Raw genomic sequence first — 26,652 nt, 5'->3', positions numbered from 1 at the left:
CAACCATTCATTAGCTTGTTTTAAATTGTAACAATAATTGACCGAGCTTGCATGCGGAGCTTCACTCTCTATTTTCTTAAAATTCAAGCCCTCAAGAAATAACTTTTATTCCCCTCCCGCACATTGTGTCGCTACTCCTCGTGCGCATAATGTCATTTCGGAATGCTCACAATGTGTGACGTCACAATGCGATCTGGTACTGAAAGCAAAGGTCGTTGTCAATGGTAATGACTACTCTTTTGACCTCAAGGTCATATCATGTTGCGTGGTAAACAGCTTAAATCTAAATAATGTTATCCGGGTTAAAGGTCTTATCACTCAATCCAACATACTTTAATTGTCTCTGATTTCCACGGAAAGGATAAGAAATTCTTATTTAGATGAACAGAGTGGGGAAATTGGAGATCACTTCACGGCCTTATAATTACGTCAGTATAAACTAAAGTTTGTAAAAAAAATCTGCATATCTAGATCATTTAGAAAGGGGGGCAGAGTGTCGGTCAAAAATTAACTTAGATTTGAAAATATTGCCGACAGACGTTCGAAAAGTTAATTCAAGAAGCAAAAAGAAGGCCTTCCAAAAATCAAAAAATGTAATTATTAAAAATCTGAAGGGGGACGCCCCCCCTCCCTCCAGCAACGCTCAAAGTATGTCTCTGTTCCCATTTTGGCGGGAAAGATGAGAGGTCATGAAAACTGACAGACAGCCCGGGTTCATTCTCTTGACTCGTGAGAAGAATGTCACTTGATCTCATGCCCTAACAATGAATATTTATGTTTCTCTATCATTGTTTATAATAATGTTTGTGTAAAACATATAGATATAATCATGATGTGATTTCAAACAGTAGCTGTTATGCATTCCATCGGGATGATGATAGTTCGTTAAATCTTTAAAGCAAAAGAAAGACTATTATTGCTCACAGCTACATTTTATTCACCACAATCCCTCCATTCCTGAAAAACAAATGATGCTCCAATGATGACCATAAATCGTTTAAACTACTTGCATTCGCGAGCAATGCTGAGAACTAAAAGGGCGTTAACTCACACAAAGTAAGAGCCCCTTTTTATCATAATCAAACAGTGATGATGACATATAATGGTCCATTTAAAAAATAGATTGAATTCATGTCTCAACAATGACTAATCTTTGAAAGATAACGGCCCAAGCTGCGTGAATGAACTTGAGTATCTAAGAGGTCGACCCGAACAGGGGCACATTTTGCCTCGTTGGGTGACTTGGGTCTATAAACTTGGTGGAAGGGCAAACAAACTGTGCACGCACTGGATGCGTTTCCGTCTCATGACCATATTGCGTTTGATTGATGCCAGGAATTTCAAAAGGTAAATAATCATTAAATCCTGAACTTGGCAAGACCTTGAGAAATTAAAAGAAATTATTTTGTAATAAAAACTGGCATTTTTGCATATTTTCTACAACGTCCCTATTCATATATTAAGAGACATTTTTATTTTATTGGAACGATGTAGCAATAAAAGAAAAAAATATTGTTGCCAATTTGAAGAACAGTGTGTGATCAATTTTGCCCTTTCAAAAATCCCGCCCTAAAAGGGTTTAAAAATGATAATGTTTGTCGCATTCCTCGTAACGCTTACAAGGGATTTTAGATATTTCGCGGCCACCTTTCGAACAATCTTCTTCCCGCCGATATGCTCGCCATAAAATTGAAAATATATACTTGCACAAACAATCGTTCTTTGAAGCTGGGGTTTTCCCCCACTGTGTACCCTATACCTAAAACTGAAGTCTAGCATACAAATAGATACCTTTGCATTAATCAATTTTCAAAGAAACTGCATTGGGTACTAAATCAATACTAAAATGAGAACAGGAAGTGTCATAATTATATTTGCACAACGGAATATGATTCGAATTATTAATTCGACGTAGCCATTGTTCAGATAATTTAAGAAATATTCTCTAGAGTATAGAAGCATAATTATGTTGATAGAGGCACAGTTTCCATATCCTCGTTCTACACCTGCAGTGAATAAAAAGAAAGACAATGAATGACCGAATGAGAGAAACAGATGAAAATAAAATGGACAGTGAATGTATTAGTATGGACAATGAAAATAAGCTGACACTGGTGAAGAGACAAATTAATGAACAATAATAGTATACAATCATTTTCACAGATGCATATCCATGCATTCAATTTCATATTTTCTGGGTTTTTTTTGCCCGATATGTTATTAATTTGGACATTTGACTACTCAATAGACCTGTTTAAATTTGTAGTTTACGTTGTTTTTTTATGAATATTTTATTCCCGTATTTTGCATGTCAGTGAATTTGTGTTCTGTCTTTCCATTCTTTTCTGTCAACAATGAAGAATACCTTAGCTGTGTTGCACAAGTAAACCAAATACGTATAACTTACGATGATTTAAATGACCGTGAGTGAAGATGTAAGATTAAACGATTCTGTTCCAATTCTTGATTCTGACTTTAATCAACAATATGTAAATGATTGCAAATATTATTTAGAAGATGAATTCAAAGAGTCTATAGATCCAAATTTAGTACAACTTAGTGCTAAACACTTTAACTCGAGGAGTATGGCCAAAAACTTTGATCTAATTTCTGCCTACCTTAGCAGCCTCGGTATAACAGAAACCTGGCTGAATTCAGAAAACGAAAAATTGTTACATGTTGGATGGATATAACTTTATTAATAATAACAGAAAAGTTGGTAGAGGAGGAGGCGAAGGAATATTTTTAGATGAAAAGTTGTGTTATCGATTACGGGATGACTTGAATCCCACGTTTTCTTCATGTGAAATTGTATTTGTTGAAATTAATATACCTCGAGTAAAAAGTATAGATGAAAAGTTGTGTTATCGATTACGGGATGACTTGAATCCCACGTTTTCTTCATGTGAAACTGTATTTGTTGAAATTAATATACCTCGAGTAAAAAGTATAGTAATCGGTGAAATCTACAGATTAGTCATCGCATGTTTGAATGAAGTTGGTCGTGAAGTGCATGGGGGCAATTGAGAGTTGCCTTTTGTACCGCCATTCTGAAAGAAGACAAATTCTCTCGATCGTTCACAACATGTTGTTTATTTTCAACAGAAAATTCCTTCTTTTCTTCATGTACTGTATTGTTCATCCGGGCCAGGAAGGAATGATCCCCCGGTGTTCACCTCACCTCGCGAATCCTTAAATATAAACCCTCGATCGACCCCCCCCCCCCCCCTTAAGGCCCGGAAAGGATGGGGAAAGGGGACGGTATAGGCTTCTACTAGATCTGCAACAATGAATGGAATTGGACATTTCGCGACATTGGCGGATCCATTGGAGGAGGAGACAAAACAGTTACTACAGTTGCTGGCAGCAAAATGAAGGGGCAAAGAATAACATGGGGGGGGGGGGGGTGTTGAAGAAGAAGGAAAACAACCCGGCAAAACACAGATATTGTTTACACCGACGCCGAATGTCGCGCTTTAAATCGGTGATCAATTCGGCGTCATTTTTGTTTACTTTTCAAAAAATCTCACGATCTCCTCAGATATGTTATGCTCTGATAAGCGTGTCAATTGGTGACAGAGCGTACAAAGTGGGGTCACCGCTTTGAACCAAGCTCTGTTAAACTCTGTTAAGCTTTCCTACGCTTTGAGCAAAACTTTGATAAGCTTTGTGACGCTTTGATAAGCTTTAATACGCTCTCCCCGCTTTACGCAATTCGTGACAGATCGCCTCAAATTTTTAAACAGTTTAAAAAATGTTGGCGCTCTTGCCGAATGTCCCGAATTGCTCAAAGCTTTCTCACGCTCTATTACGGTCTTTACGCTTTAATTAAGCAAAACACAGATATTTTCCAGAGTTTTGATAGGCTTATCTAATAATCTAAATCTCTTACAAACGTGCGCAAACAACATGGAATTGGGGGTTCATTACATAGTTTCAGCTGGGTATATCTCATAGAGATATATATATCTACATACCACTTATGACAAAATTTTTATCCGCATTAAGCCTAGACCTGGGCTACAGTTAGTAGGCTTGGATCTTGTGACAAATGATTTTGAATACACAAATACATTTTAATCTTTATTAGGCCTATAGTAAGTTAGGTATTTTTTTAATGTAAATTTATGTATTTACGTCATGAGAGTATACTATTTTATTTCATTTTACTTAAACAAAATTAATAGTTTTGCACAAAATAAATTTTCACATTTGGCACCCCATAGTACAATGCATTGCAATTTAATTTTCTGTAGGCGGTTTTTCAAAAGAAGAAAAGTCCAAAAAAAAAGACTCCGAACTGCTGTAATTTGCTGTCATTTCCACTCACTGGTGAACCATGGCGTCAAATAAAGACTGGTACATGAAAGATGTAAGCATTTTGTACCGATGTTTGTAGTTATTTATTAATTAATATTAATGAACTCAAATTATCAAAGAAAACCTTCGACTTCGAGAGGCGAAATTCTCACATGTCACGATGCACTGCGCGATGTGTAAGACGGAAATGACAAAGCAGTGAGCACAATGCTCGACATTGTACCGGGCCCGCTGCCGTCGGCCGTCGGGGAGGCTCCACCTCCACGATGCTACTGACGCACACTAACAGTACTAACTAAGCATCTTTAGGAGTTTAGCATAGGTAGACACATAGATCTAGAACTTTTGTGCATTGAGTGCTGTACTGTACAGTGAGCTTACGCACTCCCATCAGTAGGGGCGCTGGTACAAGAATAAGGATCGTCTCGTTAAACGCGGACTGATTATGGCGATGCGTCCTCAAAAATAAGGATCGTCGTTTCATAATATTTTTGATTGGCACATTTTGACATTGGCGATGCAAAAAACGGATTAGATCTAGACTCTAGTCTAAGCGGCCTACACAATGATTTTCTTGATGCATTATTGCATTTTGCATTGACTTTGTCTTTGTACAGAGACTTTCACATTATGACTGAGCAATAATCCTTGGCCTTGGCCCTTGGGTAGATGGACAACCCATAAAGTAGATGGTGAACTAGGATTATTTTCCCCCAGGGAATCAGTTTTTGGCATCGCCAGCGGGCGGTTCGGAAACCCGAAACCCGCAGAGCGCTGATGAAAAAAAATGTCTGCGAAAATGCAGACGATCCAGGCTTATTTTTGAGGATGTATTTTGTCAGCGTTTATGAGGACATCCTCATTTTGTGAAACACTAAGCGGACGAGTCAAGCGAAAGCATCGAGATGTCGTTGATCTTGTTGTACTTATGACGGTTTTGTGAGAGAAAAAAAAACCCTGTTTTCTATCATCTTTCTTCTTTACCCACTGCAGGTGTTTCATTGGAGGACAGGGGCAAGTATAGCCTGGTCTATGCTCTTGCTTCCACCAGCTCTAGGGGTTTATATCTGCCTGGCCCATTTTTCTCTCCTTCATCCTACAGCATGGCTTATAGGTAAGACAACTAGCCAGGTAATATATCTTTTGCTGCTTGCAGTGAATTTCAATTTCAGCATGCATCACTCAACCAAACTTTGAAATATGATATGCCTATAGATTGGACAAGCACTGGTTCTCTCAACACCAAATGCTTCCATAAAATTAAATACATGCCTCCACCCACCATGCAAGTAATTATAGTTCAGTTAAGAATCAAGCACCACTCGATGAAACAACCAGAAGTTTAACAGGATCACCTCTCACTTCCCTACACTAATGCTGATGCTGATCATATACATTAATTTGTTACTTTGAGCACATGATTGTTTAGACCCAAACCTTCAGTCTCTGACATCCATGACACTAGTCCAGACTATTTTTGGCTCAAGGTTTAAGAGTTGTCAGCTTTAAGAGTTTCTTATTAGGCCTAACAAAAAAAGATGTTGTATTGCCCTGGTATTGGGTCGGTCAGTCGGAAATCTTTAGACAAAAAAGCTTTTTTTTTCTCCCTCTTTGGGCTGATATTTGACAGCCGACCGTAGATTTCAAGATTTTTGGGTCTGTCGCAAAGGGCAATACATTAATACAACATCTTTTTTTTAAAGGCCTTATCAAGGTTCTAATATGGTTAGATTGCTAAATTTGTTCAAGGCCAAGGTGCTTGGTCATTTGCTCTCCCATACGTTACCAATCTTTGTGGGATGATAATGATGGACTTAAATTGACAAAGAATAATTATTTTACTTGAAATTTGATCTGGGCCCTCTTTCTGAAAACTTGTTATCAATAACAAATGCTAAATTTCTATAACAAATTTGCTCCCAGCCAATCAAATGCCACATTTTCAGTAGCTTATGGCAGTTATTGATAACAATTTTTATGAAACAGGACCCATTCTAAGCTAAAGTAGGGCTATCTGCTAATACAATCTTCGGTCGAACTGAAATATTTGATTTTGTTGATAACGTATGGATTACTTCATTAGTAATACAAAGTCATAGTTCTGTTCTTTTCAAGATGCATTTTCTCCAATTATACACGTTTGCAAGAAACTTGGTCTGTTCCACTTAAAACATGACAAGGATACAGAAACATCTCCTTCCACTAATGCTTAAAAATTGAGCAAAGCTGTCTAATTTGATTATTTCTTATACCATTTCTTTTGACCACCATTGACCCTCATACCTTGAGGAGGCGCGATAGCTCAGTTGGTAGAGCAGTGGTCTCGTAAACCGGCAAACCGGGTTCGAAACCAAGGCGATGCGCTAGTGCCCTTTGGTAAGGCATTAATTCTCATTACCAGCTCTCTCGGAGAGGACCTAAAGCCACCGGTCTTCTAGTTGCTTACTAACAAGCATTTATGCTTTTTAAGCAGTCACGCAAAATAACCACCACTACCTACCTGTCCTTAATCATTGCCCCTTATATTTGTTTTTGCAGGATGGATAAGGACCTGCTTCTCTTTCCATGGTATGAGCTGTATTTTCCTAGTCCTTCTGTGTTCATTATTTGCTGGATTCAGCAATGCAATGTCATATATTGGTGAGTTCGTACTTGTTTTGTAGTTTCTGTTGATTTATTTGCTATTTTAATAGTGCAACCAATTACAAATAGTTTTACTGTGTACCAGTTCAAATGTACTGAAAGTCATATAATATCCCTTTGCAGTACAACATTTACCAATATGCCAAGTAATATTTGTTTTTAAAGTTGAAAACAATGTTCAGTCTAGAAGTAATTTTAAATTAAAGCTCCTCACAATTTTTTTCTGACATCCTTTTCTAACCTGCACAACAAATGTGCACATATTGCATACGTCAAATATTATGACTTACAGTGGAAAAGTAACAAAGGCAAACTGTTGCTGTCTTTATATATATATATATATATATATATATATATATATAAACAAGCGTTTTAGCATAGATCTGTCAAGGAATCATATGAGTGTTGCAGAATCTGCTTCCCATTTATTTTATAAGAATGCTATTTAAACATGTTACTTATTTAAGTTTGTGAATTTCCTTCTCGTATCTCTTCCTTTCCAGCGGTTCCCTACATCCATAGGAACCGGGTGTCAATCATCCTGTCAGTCACACGGCCGCCACGCCTCCTTCATGCAGCAGGCCACGCCCTCCTGGGCGGGGTCACAGCCTGGTCCTGTTGTAAGCTGATTGGTGGCAGCTACCAAGAGCTGTCGACACGGTGTAACGGGGAGGAGAGTGGGCTGTGTCTCAATGAACGCCACCTCTTTCTTGTCTTGTTTGGGGCTTTCTTGGTAGGTCTGTCATGCTTGTTTGTTGCCTGTTTTGAAAAGTGAACTGGTATTAGTATCAAGATGAACCCCCACCATTGAGATGTGCCAGAATGTGCACATGATGCTTCCTAATGGACATAAGAAATATATGTGTTATTCTATGGATGGCATTAGAGAAGTTTTACTGTAAAATTAAAAAAAATAAAAAGAATACCAGTGGAAGGGGATTTCTTTTTTGTTTTTTTATTGTTGGGAGGGATGGGGTAGTTAAATGTAGGAGTAATGGAGCATGCACCAAATGGTCCTTTGAGTCCTTTGTGGTCTTCGTATAACAGAAAAAAGAATTAGAAACATATAGGGGCCCCTCTTATAAACAGTCGCGATTAATCAGTAATTATTTGCGATTAATATCAATGGCAACTTTGTACATAAGAAATAGGACACTGCAAACTTGCGATTGATTTAAGGACTTGTGATTTATTTGGATCAATTGCTGCTCTTAGAAGTGCACTGTGAGGCTCTGTGTTTACCTCATTTCCGTCTGGCCACAGCACTTCACTGCCTATGTCTGAATGGGTCTGTACCCTTCAAATGAACATTTATATTTACCACTGAGCTGTCAATTCACAAATGTAAATGTAAAAATTATTTGTTTTTGTATTTTTTCCTTTTTTTCTTCTATACACCACAGGGAGCTGTATACAGTGTTGCTTACTTTCTTCACAGACAAAATCTCCTGACTTTCAACATTATACAGGTAACTAACATGAAGAGATAGAGAGAGAGAGAGAGAAGAAGAAGAAGAAGAGGAAAGAAGAGCGAGAATGGGAGATGGATAGCGATACAAATTTATTACTTTCCTTTTTTTTTTTGGGTAATCAGCATCGCGATTTGAATGAAATGTTTCACATTGGTATTTTTTTTGGAAACTTAAAATGCCACCTAGTTACACTAATGGGGCGTTGCAAGAAAGTTGCAATCAATTGCAAATCCCCGAAATCAAGCGTAAGTCTTGCGATTAATTGCAGTTTTGCGATTGATCGCAACTCAACTTTCTTGCAACGCCCCATAAGTAAGAGAGAGAAAGAGAGGGGGGAAATAAAAGCTAGATCTAGCTAACTTAAGTTAATTGTTAAAACTTTAATCCTAACAAAATCCTAGGAAATTTAGGACACTAGTGGGGCGTTGCAAGAAAGTTGAGTCGATTGAAAATATCAGTTGCAAATTTTGTAACTTGCAATCAATCGCAACTTTCTTGCAACGCCCCATAAGATGCATAAATCATCTGGTTTTAATCATAACACAGATATGAGACTGTCATTCTGTGGATGTATATTGCTCTATTTTGTAACGCATGACAGCTGTAAAAAGAACACCTGTTTTACCAGGGTTCAATCTGACCTTTTGGGATTGTCATAGAACATCAACTTTAACATTCAATAGCAGTTCTTGAGTTCTATGGATACAAATTTGAATGTGTCTTTTTATGTATTGAGAAAATGGACCAATGCCTAGTAGACACTCACCATACTTATGTCTGCCTTGAAGAGGTTTACACGTACATGTAATACTAAATACTTAGAAATACTGTGGGAACGCATTATTCAGTTGTGTAGCTTAAGCAGCATAAGTTGCTTCTTTTATACATATAATCCAATCTATCTGCTTTACTTTCTTTCCAATTGAAGATGTTAATGCGTGGGTATATAAGTCGTTCGTGAAGTAGGCAACTCAGCGATTACTACATAACACTGAACCACCGAGTTTAACACTCCCGTGGGTAAGTCCGTGTGCTGCCCTCTATATACCCACACATGAGCAACTTTAACATTTTGAGAATTTCCATCATTTTTATTTCACATTACACCTGTCTTTTCCTGTGTCCCTTGCTGTGTCTATTACTCTTTGCAGCAGGTGAAGTTCTTCCAAGTAAAGTCTAGTGTTCCGCAGTCGGTCTTGAAGAACTCTGTTTGGGCCCTCCGTCTGTGTGCATACTACTTTGCCTTCTATTACTTATGCGGTAAGTGACAGTTTCTTACTATGATATTGTGAAGATTCTTGGCTTTTTTTCCCGTTGGTCCAGTGTCTCATTATGGCTTAGTGTTAGTGACTCTAAAGCTAATCTTGAGCTCAGGTATGGGAATTGTATTGTTTATCCTGCAGTAGATTGATTATTTGAACTTGTTTACTAGGTGCAAGCCAAATTTCTGTACAAACTAAACTAAACTGAAACTGAAGCCTAACTTGGTACTTGGTACTTGGTTGGGTAATCACTCAAGAAGCTAGACTGGGGTGGTAGGTGAGGCAAGTTAAACTACAAGGAGTGTCATGAAGTGCTTGAATGGTTTGTTTGATTTACAGTAAAATATGCTGAATGACTTTAATTTTGTTCTCTGTCTCCAGGTTGTTTGTTCAAATCCTGGCTCCTGACCAATCTGCAGCTCCAGGAGCTTCCGATCCCTGTGGACTCCATCAGAGGTCTCCTGGATGTCAGGCTGCTATGGCAGGCATGGCTTGTGGGAACCATCATCACCCACCTATGGACTTTCTCTCTTTATTTGTTCAAGGTGTTCAATACAGAGGTGAGCAGTTAAGCTTCTGGAGGCCACACAGCATTTCTATGGATTTCAAGTGATATGGAATCGAGTATGAGCTCTCAGGCTAGTAATGCCCATAATGATCATAGAAAAAAATTGCGGTATTTTACCAAGAACATGGTTTAAATGAATTGTTCAAATGGTTGTAAATACTAATGTTACAGAAATACACAAAGTATGAATTACTATCAAACTCAGGACATGTATGTATCTTGCAGAGCCAATGAACTCATTAGATTTTAGGGTCATGAGGTCTAAGATCAAAAGGTCATATATGTATTATAAAAAAATAGCTCGTAACCACGATATTCTGTGAACCTGTTAATGGATTATAATCAAACTTAAATTTTAAAAAAATGCTTCTGTTTTGGTCTGTATAATCGCTCTATGGCGGAGGCATCATTTTTCGAATTGCGCACAGTCGAAAATCCATCTAGTTTGTCTTGTTTTTGTGAATTGAGTATTAGTGTCGGATTTAATTGACAACTTGCAAGGGATAGTATGGGGTCGGACTTTGTGAGTTCAGCTCCAGAATACCATCAAATTTTGGAGCTTGATTTTGATATTGATACTTATTGATCCAACAGGTGTACGAGTTCCCGATAGAGACCGCTTTCAGCACCAGTGAGGAGTGCACCCTGTATCGGGCTTTGGGTCAGCAGAACAGTCCTCTGGTCAAGTACCTGGCTTATCAAGACCTAAGCATCCTAGCTGAACACTCACCAGCCAGGAGAAAACAGATCTTCACTCTGAGTCAGCCAGGTAGGTCAAGTAATAGATAATAATAAATCTGGACTTATATAGTGCTTAAAGGTATAGACCAGTTTTGGAAATGCCCCCCTCTCAAAAAATGAAATAAAGGCTCTTATTACCAATCATGTGAAGAATATGTTTTGACTAATAAATTTTGCCGGGAAACTGCCTACTGATTGATATATTTGGTAAATTATCATATCGATCCGGCCTGGATATATATCGCGAATGCCATCTAAACCTCTGAAGGCAATATTTAAACAATATTGAATGGATATTTTATACCCAAAACCCTTGAACGGCAACTTTACCACTACCGATCTATATCTTTAATATGCAATACCGTTTCTAAGCCTTTTATAGATACTATTATAACCCCTGTTATTGGATTTATTCATGCACAGTGCGTACCATCTCCATTCCCTGGGAAGTATTCCTACCATATGGTCAACATGATGGCATATGGTTTTCGTCATCCGACCAGGTCCCCATTTCTCTCCTTGGTATGGAGTGGCAAATGTAGATTACTGGCTTGACAAAAGATATTGTTGTCATGTCAGGGATGAAACTCACCAACTTCGGTTTTGTGCTCAAACCACTCGACTACAGCACCTCTTAGGGCATCAGCTCACTCTGTGCCTTGTAGAGGGGGTTAGCAGGGGAATTCCCAATAGTCTCTTGCGCATACAAATTTAAAGGCACAATGAAATACACGTTTCAAATTAGAAGGACATGATGCGCATTACACTGTTTGGCTGCGCTTATGTACTGTGATGTCATTTAAAGACAATGGTGTCCCCCATGACTGTGGGAGTCTTGGAATTTTTATCATGTTTTTTTTTTTTACTTGTCTCCCTACTTTACATTCAAATTGTAGACCTGTCTTATAAAACAAATCATGTTTTAAAGATTGTACATTAGTGAAATGCCCTTCCAAACATAAATTAATTATATATTGAACTATTCCATTTTCCCCCTCCCACACTCTTATTTCAGGTGGTCACCCACACAACTGGACAAGGATTAGCTCAGAGTGCCTGGCACTGATCGCCTCGCTGACCGATCGGTTGATTGTCCACCAAGAGTGGGCAGCAAACGGGATCAACAGGGAGAAGAGGATGCAGATAGAGGAAGAAAAGAAGAAAAAGAAGAATCAGAGTGGGAAAGACACACAGAGAGGTAGAAATGATGTTATGAACATTGTACTAAATTGTCTTTTTTGTGGCATGCCAGCTCTAGTATTAAAAAACATGGCTTATGTCAGATATTCATAGTGTTGCAGAATTGAATATTAAATAAGAATAGATATATTGCTGATGAGTTCATCAGACTAAGAAGTGGTGGAGATAATTCTTTGTGTGAACGTTTTATTACTGAATAGTATTATATACCCAATAATAAACATACTTGAGTTTAAGATAAATTCTGTAGTTTTCATACAAATTATAAAAAAGACAGCTTCAGAAAACTAATAATCAAGAGGAAAAAGGTGTTTTTTCCACATATAAAAAGCGAGGATCACACCTATCCAAATAATTGCATTTTTTAACATAACCGTAATGCCCCTGCCCTGTAAGGAATCACTTTAGTGGTCTAAATGGCACCATTGTTAGTCCTGCTAAATACTTCCACTTAGATAAAAGCATTGGTGCACATTATCTAAAAGAGTTACACTATGAGATCGTAATTTTGATCCAACTTACTCTCGAAATTCGTCACAGTAAAAATTCGTCCTTTTAAAAGAAATGCTTGATGATGTTGTGATTATAATTATTGCAACAACACCTGGGGGTGTTTCACAAAGATCCTAAGATGAACTTATATCTAAGTTGGACTTTAAACTATAGAGAGCCATTTGTAGCCTTATAATGAAATATATTCAAAAGCAAAAATTGAAGTATTTTAGACTTTTCATACATTCCTCATCAAGAACATGAAATCTCCCATGATAATAGAAAATATGAAAGTTTTGAATCAACATTTTATGCCTTTTAAATTAAATTTTACAAAATCTTTTCGAAGATGCTAACAGCTTTCCATAATTGTTGAGTCCAATTTAGAGATAAGTTCAAATTAGGATCTTTGTGAAACACCCCCCAGGAGAGAAATTCCAAAAATATAACATAATCATCCATTGCTGAAAGACTTTCCCATGATTCCTCCATGCAGCATCTAGCAGTACCTCCTTCTACTCGACAGCAACCTCCCCTGGGCCTCACCAGCGTATTGCCACCCTGTCCGCCACCCCCTACGGTACCCCTGCTGACTACCCCGCCCCTGGGTATGGCACCCCCAGGACGCCAGCCCGTCATAACGCCAGCTATAGCGCCGTCACACCTGGCCGTGGTGACAGCGTGTGGGTTGATTCCCCGGGCAGTCAGAGCTATGTCCCTTCAACCAGGAGACCTATCCATGAGCAATATAGTGGTCAGTTTATTTATTTATTTATATATTCCGTTTTATTTAAAGGCTGGCTGTACTAGTTTGGCTAGGAGGGATTAGCCCTCCCTTTATGGTCACTGACAGGTGGTTATCTCATCAAATCAGCTCTCAATTAACATAAGAAAAAGGGGATCATGGGGGACCAACGGGTACCGCTTACGCAGTGTTTACTATATAAAGTAGTGTAGTCCGGCTTTAAGAAGATGCGTCGTAAATAAGCGAGACAAGTGATAGCAGTTTGTACTTGATGTGTTTATACTAGGAAGATGTATTCTAATAAATAAGGAGTATTCTAATCGTAGTACTAGATGAACTACTTGTAGTTTGAATTGATCAGCATTGTAAATAGATACGGGCATAGAGTGATTTCCTGTAATAGAAATAATCCAGAGTTTAAAAAAAATATATGTATATTTTGTTTGTTGTAATTATTGATTTACGCCTTTGTTGAACTTTTGGAGGGATTGATAAAAGAAATTAGATTTCCTACTTACATACATGCACAAAAATGGTGTGACATGAGCATGATCAAACTCCTCTTTGGCTATGAAAGTGAGTAAGCTTTGAATGAAAGAGGCACTCCAAACATGGCCCTTTTTATGTTTGGCACACTAAATTTTATTTTCTCATTTAAAACAATGATGTCTTTATTAAAAAGCATGCACTTAAATTTTTTTTTTCTTTTTTTATCATGATAATGCCCAGGTATGTCCCCTCAACGGCCACCTTATCTATCATTCAGAAGACCCTTCGTCTTCCTGCAGCCCCGGATCGCAGTCATCAGACAGCTGCCTCTCTACCGATATTTTGTGGACCCGTTTCCCGAGGCTGATAATCGCTTGCTGTTCACCGACACACAGCTCCACATATGGGCTTTAGAAGGTAAGAACTAGTCTAGAACAGAACAGAACAGGTTCAACATGGCAGATTTGTACACAAAAATGACAGGTTTGAAAATTCATTGATATGTGGCTTTTGTCGGTTGTGATTTATAGATATTTTTAATATTATTGTTCCTTAATAAAAGCAAATACAAAATTCGGGCTTGAATAAGTTGGACCAATGAACCATGTGTTTTTAAATTATGCAATAAAGCTCTGAAGCCATAACTATAAAGCGAAGGGTAAAATCTGAAGTGTCTCTTTTGGCAACACTTTGTGAGTTTCTTTCAAAAAAAACTCTTTGACAGTGTGGATCATTGCTCAGATGATTACCGGCAGATGGAAGAGGGTATTTGAACCAAAGGTTTTCTTGTATTGGGGATAAATGTCTAGTGGTGAATGTTCAAGGAAATTGTATGTTTCGATGAGGTGGAAAATTTAAATTTTGTTGATTCTATATTCCATACTCCATTCAGCATGGAGATAATGAAATTCATATGCAATTTCTAATCACAAGCTGGAAGAAACAATTTTTTTAAATATTATTTTTTGCAGATAAATGATATGAAAATTGTATCTAGATTTTTTTTTAATAGCAAAGAAACAATGCAAAATGGCCTACGAAATTATTATTACTTTATTTTATGAGTGCTACTTGTGCTACTTTTCAAATAATGATCATGCTGTTCTCCAATGAATCCCTTACAGCCTTGGCTTCGCTGGTTGCAGCCTCCTACACTGAGGACTCTTATGGAGTAGTGCAGAAAAGTTTGCCAGACATACTCACTGAAATGCTTGCCTTATATAATGTGAGTACCTACTTTTCATTCTTAAGCACAGCTGCCAGTTTCAGTGCAGTAATTTTTCTTAGTGGTTGAAAATTTCTTTTTACACAATCAATTGTTTGAGAGTACTCACTAAAGGTACAAACATTTTCGAATTGATTGTGTAAAAAGAAGTTTTTAACCAATAAACTACCAATAAGATGACAATTTTTCAGAATTGTCCTTTGTGTTTTGGTATGTGTCTTTGATGCAGAATGCCGATCTAGAAGAGAAAAAGGTGTATCTCTATACAGTTTTTGTCTACCGGTATGTCTATTGCAGGAATGTGGAAGGGGCACAGAAAGAATTAGAGACAATCTGCCCTGTTTATCCAGAACTAAATCGATATTATTGCATATTACTACTAACATTCTTATCTTATCTAAGCTTCACATGGCAAGGGGATCATGGGAACTGCATTCTGTTTTCATGTAATTTCTTGAGATTTCCCTTTTCTGTTTTAAAGAAAATACAGTGCAACCTGATTTAGTGACCACCTGTCTATAAACACCATATGGAACATGTATCATTGAATCACTCATTGAATCATGTACTAAAGGAACCTGTACATAAAGCCCACCTGATCAAGTTTTTTGTGTCTCCTTTGAGTGGTCTTTATATACAGGTTTCATGCCTTCCATCCATCACAACTTTGTAATTGACCCTTTAGAAATACATTTTTTATTTGTCTTCCTCTTTCATGCAGGCTCTAGAAAAGCTTCTGAAGCTTCCAACACTCCTGACCGCTCGTGACCCCCGTGAACTCAAGGTCACCAGGATAGGCCCCGCTCACCCGGATGATCAGCTACGTAATGATCTTAGAACGACCGTCAAGACGTCACTTCACAGAATCAGCTCCACCTTCAGCAAACATCTCAAGTGAGTATAAGACCCCTCATTTACGATAAAGTTTACGTCTTTGACCTTAAAATCATGACAAAATTGATTCTTAGAGCAATGAAGACATTTTCATCTTCAGTCAAATGGAGACCTTCTTGATAGAGTGTTTGAAGACAATTTCTAGAAGATAGCTGGGAAAATTTGCTGGTCGTCCGACTTAGAGCCTCGAAGATGATCTTGTATTTGCAGATGCTCTGATGGTGTTATCCCCACACCTGCCACACCTTCGCTTTTTTGTACATATTTACAGCGTATTGCCAGTTACACTGCCGCTGCATGTGTGAACGCCTGTTAAGGGTACAGATTTCTTATATTTCAAAGGCATACCGTGCTATTAAATTCCTAATTCTTATTTTCAAATCTTGACACTCCTGAAAGTGATCTGGGAACATTTTGTGTATACCAAACCACATTTGACTTCGTTTTTGGATCATTATCAACAACCTCAAACTATCATTTGTCATACAATAAATCACTTCTTGTGACCTGTCCACTTAATGCCAGATGTCGGTCACAATAACTGCTTTTAAAACAGTCTTTAAAAATCAAGTCACTTAGTAATGTGCCTATTGTCCAATGCTTTTCCATTTTCACTACAAGAAATTCGACTTCCTAAATCCATTTAAGAGAAAACGTGTAGTTACACGTATTAATTCTTTATCAGAAGTTTAAAATATTTAGGTTTTATCCCCAACAACTTTGTTTTTTCTTCTCTTCTACCTTGATATTCATTCTTATGCTTATTTATGCTGTGATTGCCAATTCTCTGGAACATCAACTTTTCAAGCCTCTGTAGGCTTTTGAGGATGTTCCTTTATGTTCTTCATGGTGTGTATTAATTCAGAAGATGTCTCCATGTATTCTACCTTCTAAAAACTGCCTTCAATTTTAAAGTTTGTATGATTTTTGAATTGGAGAATGACTAAAGAGTGTTCGATTAAATACATGTCTGGGCATCATAACGTCTACTCAAAATTCGCATTAGTTAAAAAAGTTCATGCTCTATGCCAAAGGGGTGTGTAAAATCGACATACCCTTAGTCAAAGTACTCTAAAAATAAATAGTGCGAATACGGATTTCTTTTCTGATGAAGACAATGTTATTCATAATTCAAATTGATTATATTTTCCTCTCATTTCACCTCTCATTTTGCAGGAGTGTTCCACTGGCACTAGAGTACAAAAAGCAGCTGGATGAATTGATGGATTACAAAATATGAAAAGAGAGAGGTCTTACATATGATGATCTCAAGATAACAACAAACAATTTATACGTTCTTTCAGAGTTGTACATTGACATACGGTCATAATTGAGCATGACGATGACTGCTGATGAGTTTTTCATTTTGCTTGTCCGTGCTGATTTTTTGATTTTGCTTGTCTGTGCTGATGACTTGTTTTACCTTCAAGACTGATGGGACCATTATACCAAAGAAAATATTGAACTTAGGTTTCTTTGTGGTTGTGTTGAGCGACAAAAATAGAGAAGCAGTGCGGATTCAGCTTCTTTATTTCTTCTGTTAATGATTTCCTAAAGCTAAGCAGTTGCTGGGATAACAACATTTCTTTTAGTTACTTTGCCCCCCCCCCCTTTGTTAATCAGTGTCGCATAAAGAAAGCTGGAACATGATGTAACCTGTTCAATGTTTCACAAAGAAGGTGTCACACACTTGATGAGCCTGTCCCTGTGGTGCTCTTTGAATGAGTCTAATGGGAAGTCTAATAGTGTCTGTATCAAAATGTGTTTGTTTTTTCCTCCGTTTTGGTTATGGGTGGTTTCTCTCTTTCTGAAGCCATAATACATGTTCTGAAACATGCTAAGTTCAGCACAGCTGTATCTGTAATAGTAAACCTATGTATGTTGCTACTAACTAATATGTGACAGAATTTAACTTTGACAAAATCATTAGTGGACAAATAACTTGATTTCTAACATTCTAAAAGAAATTTGGAGTAAAGAGGAATATTTCAACTGCTTGAATGCCAGAGTGTGAATAATAAAATATTATAGCATTACCCTGGGATTATTATCTTGGTGTAAGATAAAATATTTTGTATTTTGTCATGCTTGATGAAAATGTATTTTGCTGCCAGTGGTCAATTCCAATATTTGTGTAGGAAAAAGTGTGTGTGTTAAGGCCAAATAACAAAAAAAAAGAGTTTCTTGTCCAGAGGCAGGGCATTACTCTTTACTATTTTTATTTTTTTGCTATTTTTTCCCAAGATAGCCACCATGCTAAATATGGCTGGCCAAGGTATATTTATTCACAGATATTGTGCTATTTGAGTAAACTGATGCAATGTATGACAAAACAAATGATTAGTATCATTTTAGTTCACTTGCTAAGCGAGTGTCAAAATTCAGAAACAGTGGAAAATGTATGTGTCATGTCTTCAGCTTGAATTAGATATATAAGCTATTTATACAAAATGTACATCACAGCCTTTTTCTGAATAGTAGATAGTAAAAAAAAAATCAACAGCCAATGATTTTTGCAATATTTGAGGTGTTGTGTTTGCATCTTAGATTCTGTATTTCCTAAGAAATTTTTCCACTATGGAAGTTTCTCTCTTTTTTAATAAAATCAAGTTTAGAAATTGGTATTAACATACGTACTTGTTGTAATGCTTTGATATGTTAAACAAGGAAAAATTTGTTGAATTGTAGACTGATGATATTATATTCAATATAATATCAATTTGATATCAATTTGATACTTTCAGCATTTTCTGAAGTTTTGAAGAATGTGAAGTCTCTTCAACAGGTTTGTCATTTGTCTTCATATTTTCTGTTATATTTGGTTAGATTTCAGAAGAGGAAGGTGGGGGGGGGGGGGAATGTCCGGACATCATATATTTCGACTCCCCAACATTTCCACTCTCGTTATGTTTGTACAATATTCACTTGTCATGGCAATGTGTTTTAAGAGTTAGCCGCTTTGTCAACTATAAGTATAAATAACACTTGTGTAGAAGCTTTAAGAAAGTAGAGTCCTGAAAATATAGGGGTGTAAGAAAAGAAAAATCAAAATGGATATACCCTAACCAGAAATATTTTGTGTGTGAAACGTCTACGATTTTGTACATGGTTCAGATTGGCAATAATTACATGTCATGAAGTAATTGTATCACAACTGATTACACGAGTATTTGCAATTTATGAAGTGTCTTGCTGTCGAAGTCATATTTGCTTACAAATCACAAAAGTTTCCTGTTCCAAGTGTTTATGGCTTTTTTGTATTGTGTTGGATATTTCATTCCATACTTGCATGATGAAAAAATTGCCTCATTCTCTTATTGGTATTGATATGAAGAAAGATAAGCCCTGTAAATTAAAGAAAATAAATAATTGTTAAATCTGGTAGCAGGATTTATTTATGTATAATGTTTGTGATTATATGTACTTTCTGAGGCTAATAATAAAGTTGTTAGTAAAATGAAATGATGCATTTGTTGCAATCTATTTGTTTCATCAAGGGAACCTGGTAAATAAAGTGCTTCAAAATACAGAGTATCATAATAGTTTCTGTAGCAAGATAAACAAGACACAAAAACCAACTGAAAACTTTCTAAAGCCTTCTTATTCTTCTTCTTCTTCCTCTTCTTTGTTGCCCCATTCCTCTTCCTCCTATTATCATAACTTCTTATTATTATTGATCATCATCATCATCATCATGGTAGTTTTTTATTTTTCTATCATTAGTAGTAAGAGTAGTAGTGGTGATGGTAGTAGGAGTAGCAGTAGTAGTAGTAGTATTTTGAGTAACATGAATATGTGATACCGAGGTTAGACTTTAATGCCTAAACCAATAGACGGCACAAATCTATGTTTAACATGTAAACGTGAAGTTTCCTTCATTGCTAGATTCCACATCATTCCTACCCAATTCTCTCTTTCTTTCTATGTCTCCTTGCCCCCTCCCCTTCTCTGTCTGTCTGTCACTCTCTCTGTATCACACACTCTCTCTCTCTCTCTCTTTTTCTCTCTCTCTCTCTCTCTTCTGTCTCTGTCTCTGTCTTTTGTTTTTCTCGTGTACTTGCTCTTATACCAGTACTTCATTTCAGTTAATTGTCGCCCCCTCTTCAGAATCAAGTTGGCCTTCAGCGAACACCAATCTTTTCATTCTCCTTTTCTCTTTCTACTCCACCAATTATCGATCGCGGGAGGCCTATTGTATAACTGTACACCTTCCTACGGGAAGATATACTTATCCCATTACGGACCAACATTTCATAACCTTGTTCGCGCTCACTTGTGGAAGTACAACAAAGAACTATTGACAGGGGAGATGTGCTCGCAAATAACGGTTGTATGCAAATAAGAGCGGAGGGGGTAAAGTCAAACTCGGATTAACACAAGTATGTGTATAGGTCTACGTGGGACAATAAATTAAGAGAGGGAAGGTACCAGGGGTTTACTTAAAATAGTTCCGTCGATTAAATAAGAGGCCTTCATAATAAACCCAGCCCATCGATCGCGGAATAGCCGTTGGAGGCGGGTAAGGACAGCCTATTAGGGGTTCGGTAAACAACGGGGAGGGGTTCAGATCAGTGACAGTGGGTTATGATTATATGAAGTTCCTTTCAACTTGATCATTACCGACTAACTGACCTTGAAAAACAATATCTCATTTACTTAAATCACTCCTAATCACCGGAGATTGCTCTTTTGAATTGTCCTGTTGTATCATTCATCCATCAACATATTTTGTAGAATTGTAAAGTGCGGTCCATTTGAGACTCGATTGAAGACGTATATAAGTCACATTAATATCTAAAGCTAATAATAATATGTTAATTTATAAAGCGATCTCTCACAAAATGTTTCACAGCTCTGTACATGGTATGAAGGTGGAACTATTTTCGTCTTTTGGGATGGATTAATTAATTTCCAACAGCCGTTGTAGTTTGAAGTCGTCTGACTGTAAACAAAGTACAACAAGTAAGCGTTACCATAATATGTAACAGGAACGGTTTTGAAGAATATTTATCAGAAAGAATAATTTGAATTAGTGTCCCCTTCGAAAATACAACTCTGAGAAATACTATTACTATCCAAAGGCGTACGACGTGGGTCTCTCTCTCTCTCTCTCTCTCTCTCTCTCTCTACTATCTTCCCATTCCCCCTCTCCACTCCCTCCACCGTGTTCCCTATCACTCTCTCCAGACATCCCCATCTCTACCACGCCCCTTAATTCGCCCTCTTCATTTTTCTCCCATTTCTTCTCTCCCGCTTCCTCGATCTTTTCCTCTGGAATAGAAAAGTCTTATTTCTGTCAGGAGTAGCGACAATTTATGAGGGAGTTTACTTTTATTTATTTTTGTTCACGATTTGGAAATAGCATACAGTTAACAATTACATTATTCATTCCCCTTGTACATTTGATGTTTATTTTGTTTTTTGTTTTTTATAACTATAAGAATCTTATAAGAATGAAGATGGACTGGTTGAATTAGGACTTTTGTTCAATACTTTTAAATGTAAGCTTGCATATGTCACATTCTAAAGAAACATCAATCGGGACATAAAGCATACTGACTTGGTAAGGGTATGAATATTTTAGTTGTTAACCGTAGCTCGTTATAAAGTGTAAATCAAATCAAAAGGGAGCGGTAATATAAGCAGAGGTGCCATATGTGGTCTTATCAAATGTAATACAAAGTTTTGGTATGGGGTCATGAATTTGGTTCAAATGGACATATTGGAAGCATATGTAATTTAAAAATATTCAATGATCGTTGTCGCGGTTGAAATAGAGTCTAAAGTGATGAAGTTGTAAACAATAAACTATTTATGGTGTATAGCTCCCTCAAAAGACTGATATTACTTTAGCTTTAAAACAATGTTTCTTGAGTACAATCTGAATACCGATTTGCTATTCCCGTTTGGAAATTATATATCAGAACTGCATATTCTGAGATGTTCATGGTCGCAGCTACCATGGCCTTAGGCGCTATTTGAAATACTTGGGAGCACTGGCAAATTTGATAATTCAATTTCTCGAAAGCAGAAGTGTTTTAGGGGCTAGATTATATATTGCTTATAATAAATCCACATGGGCATCCAAATATATAACAAATTTAAAGAACTATCCATCCAATTTCCAAAATTCCCAAAACTTTGCATTACCTTTAACCCACGGTACGCTCGTCAGTATTAAATTGCTCTTTCTTACGGCCCTGTATTCAGGTAGCACCCCGGCGCATTTCTAGGCACAATACACCTGGGTCGAGAGAGACAAGGATGCAAGCACCAAGCAAGGATCGATCCCATTTAAAGCCCCACTGTACTACTTATAGCTACTCGCGCCTTCTATATAGCAAACAATGCCTAATCGGTGCCTGTTGGTCCCCCATGGTCTCCATTTGTTATGTTAATTGAGAGCTTATTTGATGAGATAACCACCTGTCAGTGATCTTGCAGGGAGGTCTAATCCCGGCCCCTACTCCTGGGTCGGAATGACCGTATTCGTGTTACCAAAATGTCCGGTAAAGGGGTACTTTTCGTGCGACAAAGTCTCGAGAATTGTAGAATTGTAAAAAAAGGGGTGTATTTGACTGTCCACCCGGAGATTTCTTTAAAAAGGGGGTGTTTTTTCTTTTTTTCTCTCATCTCTTTGGACATCTGAGAAATTATTCCAAATTAAGAGGGGTACATTGAGCATTTTTCCAGATTTAGGGGGGTCTCCAAGGCAGGAAAAGCCTGCGAAAAGCTCGCGAAAGGGGGGTTCGGAAATGTTGGTAGTCCTCAGATAGGGGGTGCTTTCAAAAAGAGGGTACAAGCATATGCGTACCCTAAATAACACTGAGTGGGGGAGGGGGAGGGGGGCGGGGTCTAATCCCCCTGGCTAAACTAGTGCAGATGGGCTTTAATAGACCACGGCCTCTCATATGAAAGTCAAGAATCTTCGCTGATATACCACTGCGGTGTGCCTTATTATCCGTTGTCAGATTTTGAAATCCTGTTTGCTGCCCGCTCGAAATTTCTCATTGCTCTTTTAAAAAAAAACAATATTGTGTATCAGAAAGAGAGCTCTCCCAATTTCGCACGTTGATAATAACTAAAATATTATGCACGACCGTAAAGACTTGAACAAAAGAATCAAACTAAGTGCCTTTGCATCAACTGTTGAAATTATCGAACCATACGTTATACGAATTGATTTCTATGGACAAAACAAACTATAAAACAACTTGCCACTGTGCAGATTAACAAAAAAAGCATTTCTGACTCTGTTGAATATGTTTTATTGCGGCTTTCAAGTTTATCGTACTGTGACGTCATAATAGCCCGAATTCGTTCTGCAATTGTGTTTTGCTCTTACAAGCCGCATTGTGACGTCATAATAAACCCCACTTTTGGCCAATGTTTTGGTTTGAAAAGCGATGACGACATAATACGCTCGCGCAATGGTGCTGCGCGCCGCCGCTGCCGCGCTCGCGTTGACAGGCAAACGAACTTTTCTGGATCTGCCTGCCCTCCCACCCCCTCTTTATGACGTCACAATGGTAAATGCAGCGTATCAAGAAGAAATATTCGCTAGACAAGACTGGCCAATGCTCCTATGATGTCACAATACGTTGTGCTTATCTACTTTATGCATTATATTGCCATATTTGCATGAGCGCAGTGTCCTCTTTGACCACGATATAATTTAGCCTTATCTTCAAAATGTAATGAGGGTAAAATTATGTTCATGTCTCACCAGAAATTATCCTCTGTTATTAATTGCGCTCTATCGGAGATTCAGCAGAATAATATACGGAGAGTGAGATATACACAAAGACTCTCATATCAGTGGCGTAGATATGAGGGTTGGGGGGGGGGGGGGGTGCGGACACTTTTTCTTCCTCGGTTTTGTAAATTAACCTAAATCAATCTGTTTATCAATAAATGTATTTGTTCGAACGTATTTTTAGTTTAGTTCTGGAACTGTTTTCTGCACATTCATGGCAATCATATTAGGACAAAAATAGAATTGAGATTACAAAAAAGCAAGGGGAAAAAAAGCAAACACACTAACAAAAGAATGATTTGTTACAATGGTGATCGAATCATTGCTTCATTTCAAATAGTATTTAAAATGCAAAATAGTTATTAATGTCAGACTATAACGATAAAATATTTATGAATTTCATTTTCAAAATAATAAATTCAAGTAATGTTTGTTTGTTTGTTTGTTTGTTTTATTTCCACTTTTTCATATCAATACAAAGAAACATACAAATGAATATAATGAATAACATGTAAGTTTGACAAAGTTTGTTTCAAGTTTCATACTGTTACAAAAGGAAAAAGCAGGAGACCACATGTCGTAAGCGTAAATGCTTGAACATGACCGTGGCCTCTGCCGAGTTAACAAAATAAAAGAACAACCCATGCAACTGCATTGTATTCAATGTTAAATAAGATATAAGTGAAGTGATTAAAAGTGAGCATGGCTGATTTAATTTTGAGTGAAAATAACAAAACAAATTTAGTGAAATATTTCGTGTTGAGAAGTGCATTTGTGCAAGGTGCAAAAAATTTAGCTTGGTGGAACAAAAAGAGACTAATACCGTGATATTTAATTGTGTGTTGGTTTCAGTTACGGGTGATAATATTAAAATGTATGCAGGGTCCATTTCTGTTGACAAAGACAGAACAATTCAAGACATAACAAATTAGATAATTTTTAAATTTCTATGTTATAAGATCTAGTAAACTATACTGAGTTAACAAATATGCTTTCATATAAGCTTTAAAAGAATAAAGGGAGGTCCTAGTTTTAATATGGTTCGGTAAGTTATTCCAAATATCTGGTCCATGGTGTCTAATTGATCGTAGGGCTAAACTAAGTTTGGGATTATTAAGATGGTAATCATGAGCATGTCGAGTTAAATATGAGTGTACGTTTACATTTAATAAATAAAAGTTTAAGAAAGATGCTGGAAGAGTTTTGGAAGTGTACTTATACATAAAAATGGCAGTTTGGAGCGTATGTATATCATAAACCTTTAATGTAATTTGTATCCGGGCTATTTCCTGATTAATGTCTTTATTTTAAATCAACTTTCGGAAAATTTAATCATCTGGCACTAGGCATGTACTTAGAGATATCATTGTTTGAAGCTATTAAAAGAAAAAGAAGAAGAAAAAAAAAATCATCACCACCGATTGGCTTTAGAGGACTGTTTTAAGAAATTCAAAGATGATTTTATCCGCTTTCAAAGATTCACATAAATTATTCACTTTTTCTGTAATATAGTTTTCCTGAATTTCGACTTTCTTTCAAGCAACGAACTGGAATTCGGATAAACCAACGAAGGCCAAAAAAAAATGAAAAAAATGCAGGTATCTAGAAAGCAAACACCGATGTTTTCCTTTCTATACGATTTAGGTGTATTACTGCACGAGGGGGGGGGGGGGTGGGGGGGGGGGTGCGGTACTGAATGTGAACGTTTGGTCCTTTCCAAATCATGGCGGACCAACTTCGACCCGTTATTTCATATCCTACCTTTGATAAGCAAATTTTATATCTTCACAGTTTAGTCACCTTTATGTGTCAACATTGATTTGTGCTTGCCAGCAATCCTGAGAAAGCAGTGAACTTCTGGCAAGAGACGTCGGCCTAACTCCACTCTCAACCCCCCCCCCCCACCCCCTCCTGGACCCTCGTGAATCGTGTTTCCCAAACTAACGGCTAAAAATGTAAACATCGTTCAGAAATATTTCTAGCCCCATCCTCATAAATTCCTGGGACAGCAACTGTAAGTTTAAACAAATAAACACTGACAAACAAACAATGAGTCTAACGACTAACGTAACAAACATTACAGAAAAATATTATGCGGGAAGCATTACACTGAGTCACCTGCAACCTTCTACGAGCGGAAAAAGAAATGATAGAGGAATATTCAATCTTATAGGGGTACATCGTAGATACATCAAAATAACGAAAGCCAATTAAGGTATTATTGAGTGGAACAATTGATTGGATGCGTGGCTTAATCCATATTTTTCATGTCGACTTAAGTGGCAATGCTTCATCAAGAATTAATCAACTTCGTGTGATCTTTTCTGAAATAATCACGTTTCTAGCCCTTATAGATAATAAAAAAAGGTTGATGCACAAGGGTTTACTCTAAATTAGACACGAATTCTTTTTGCCGCCTTAAATTTCCCTAGTTTTACCAAAATCAAGTTTAAATTCTCAAAGTAAAAACAGAAGTTTCATAAAATCAACATTCTATTTAGGGCCCCCATTTCTAAAAGTTGGCAATCAGTTTCAAGATCCAAACATTTTTTTCCTATTCATTTATGTCAGTTTGAAACCGATGCCCTAGTATCTTCCAGATTTTTTTCTTCTCCAAATTCGCATAAGATCCAGTTATGTGAAAACGATTATTGAGCGTCTGTTAACTTGTAGCTATGACAACGGGAGAACAAGATGGCTGCATGAAAATGACATCGGGAGGATGGCCGAGTGGCTCGCTTGCGCTCGGCGCTCTCTCGATTTTCCGTTTCCTGTCGACACGTCACTTCTAATCTACGTCCACATGGCAACGCACTGTAGTGCCGCTTAAACTACGTCTTTTCCC

The 26,652-nt window shown here is 37.3% G+C and overlaps 1 protein-coding gene across 1 annotated transcript; it reads left to right on the top strand.

Moving 5' to 3' along the window:
• The first annotated feature begins 4,246 nt into the window (after positions 1–4,246).
• On the top strand, positions 4,247–17,567 carry LOC578795 (nucleoporin NDC1). Its single transcript, XM_778944.5, has 14 exons — positions 4,247–4,372; positions 5,314–5,434; positions 6,859–6,960; positions 7,467–7,696; positions 8,367–8,432; positions 9,587–9,695; positions 10,079–10,257; positions 10,860–11,034; positions 12,022–12,204; positions 13,195–13,452; positions 14,173–14,349; positions 15,057–15,157; positions 15,879–16,051; positions 17,228–17,567. Exons 1-14 carry the CDS (start codon positions 4,340–4,342, stop codon positions 17,289–17,291), a joined length of 1,971 nt encoding a protein of 656 aa, XP_784037.4. The 5' UTR covers positions 4,247–4,339; the 3' UTR covers positions 17,292–17,567.
• The last annotated feature ends 9,085 nt before the right edge of the window (positions 17,568–26,652 follow it).

Source organism: Strongylocentrotus purpuratus, unplaced genomic scaffold, assembly GCF_000002235.5.
Source record: "Strongylocentrotus purpuratus isolate Spur 01 unplaced genomic scaffold, Spur_5.0 spur5_scaffold_3, whole genome shotgun sequence".
Taxonomy (NCBI): domain Eukaryota; kingdom Metazoa; phylum Echinodermata; class Echinoidea; order Camarodonta; family Strongylocentrotidae; genus Strongylocentrotus; species Strongylocentrotus purpuratus.
The sequence above is the reverse complement of the archived record's forward strand: the minus strand, read 5'-3'. Positions and strand labels throughout refer to the sequence as shown.

Coding starts and splice junctions, on each gene's coding strand:
- LOC578795 (XM_778944.5), top strand. CDS start 4,340: ATGGCGTCAAATAAAGACTGGTACATGAAAGAT. Junction 11,035..12,021: donor CTTCACTCTGAGTCAGCCAG/GTAGGTCAAGTA, acceptor CTCTTATTTCAG/GTGGTCACCCACACAACTGG. Junction 15,158..15,878: donor AAATGCTTGCCTTATATAAT/GTGAGTACCTAC, acceptor TCTTTCATGCAG/GCTCTAGAAAAGCTTCTGAA.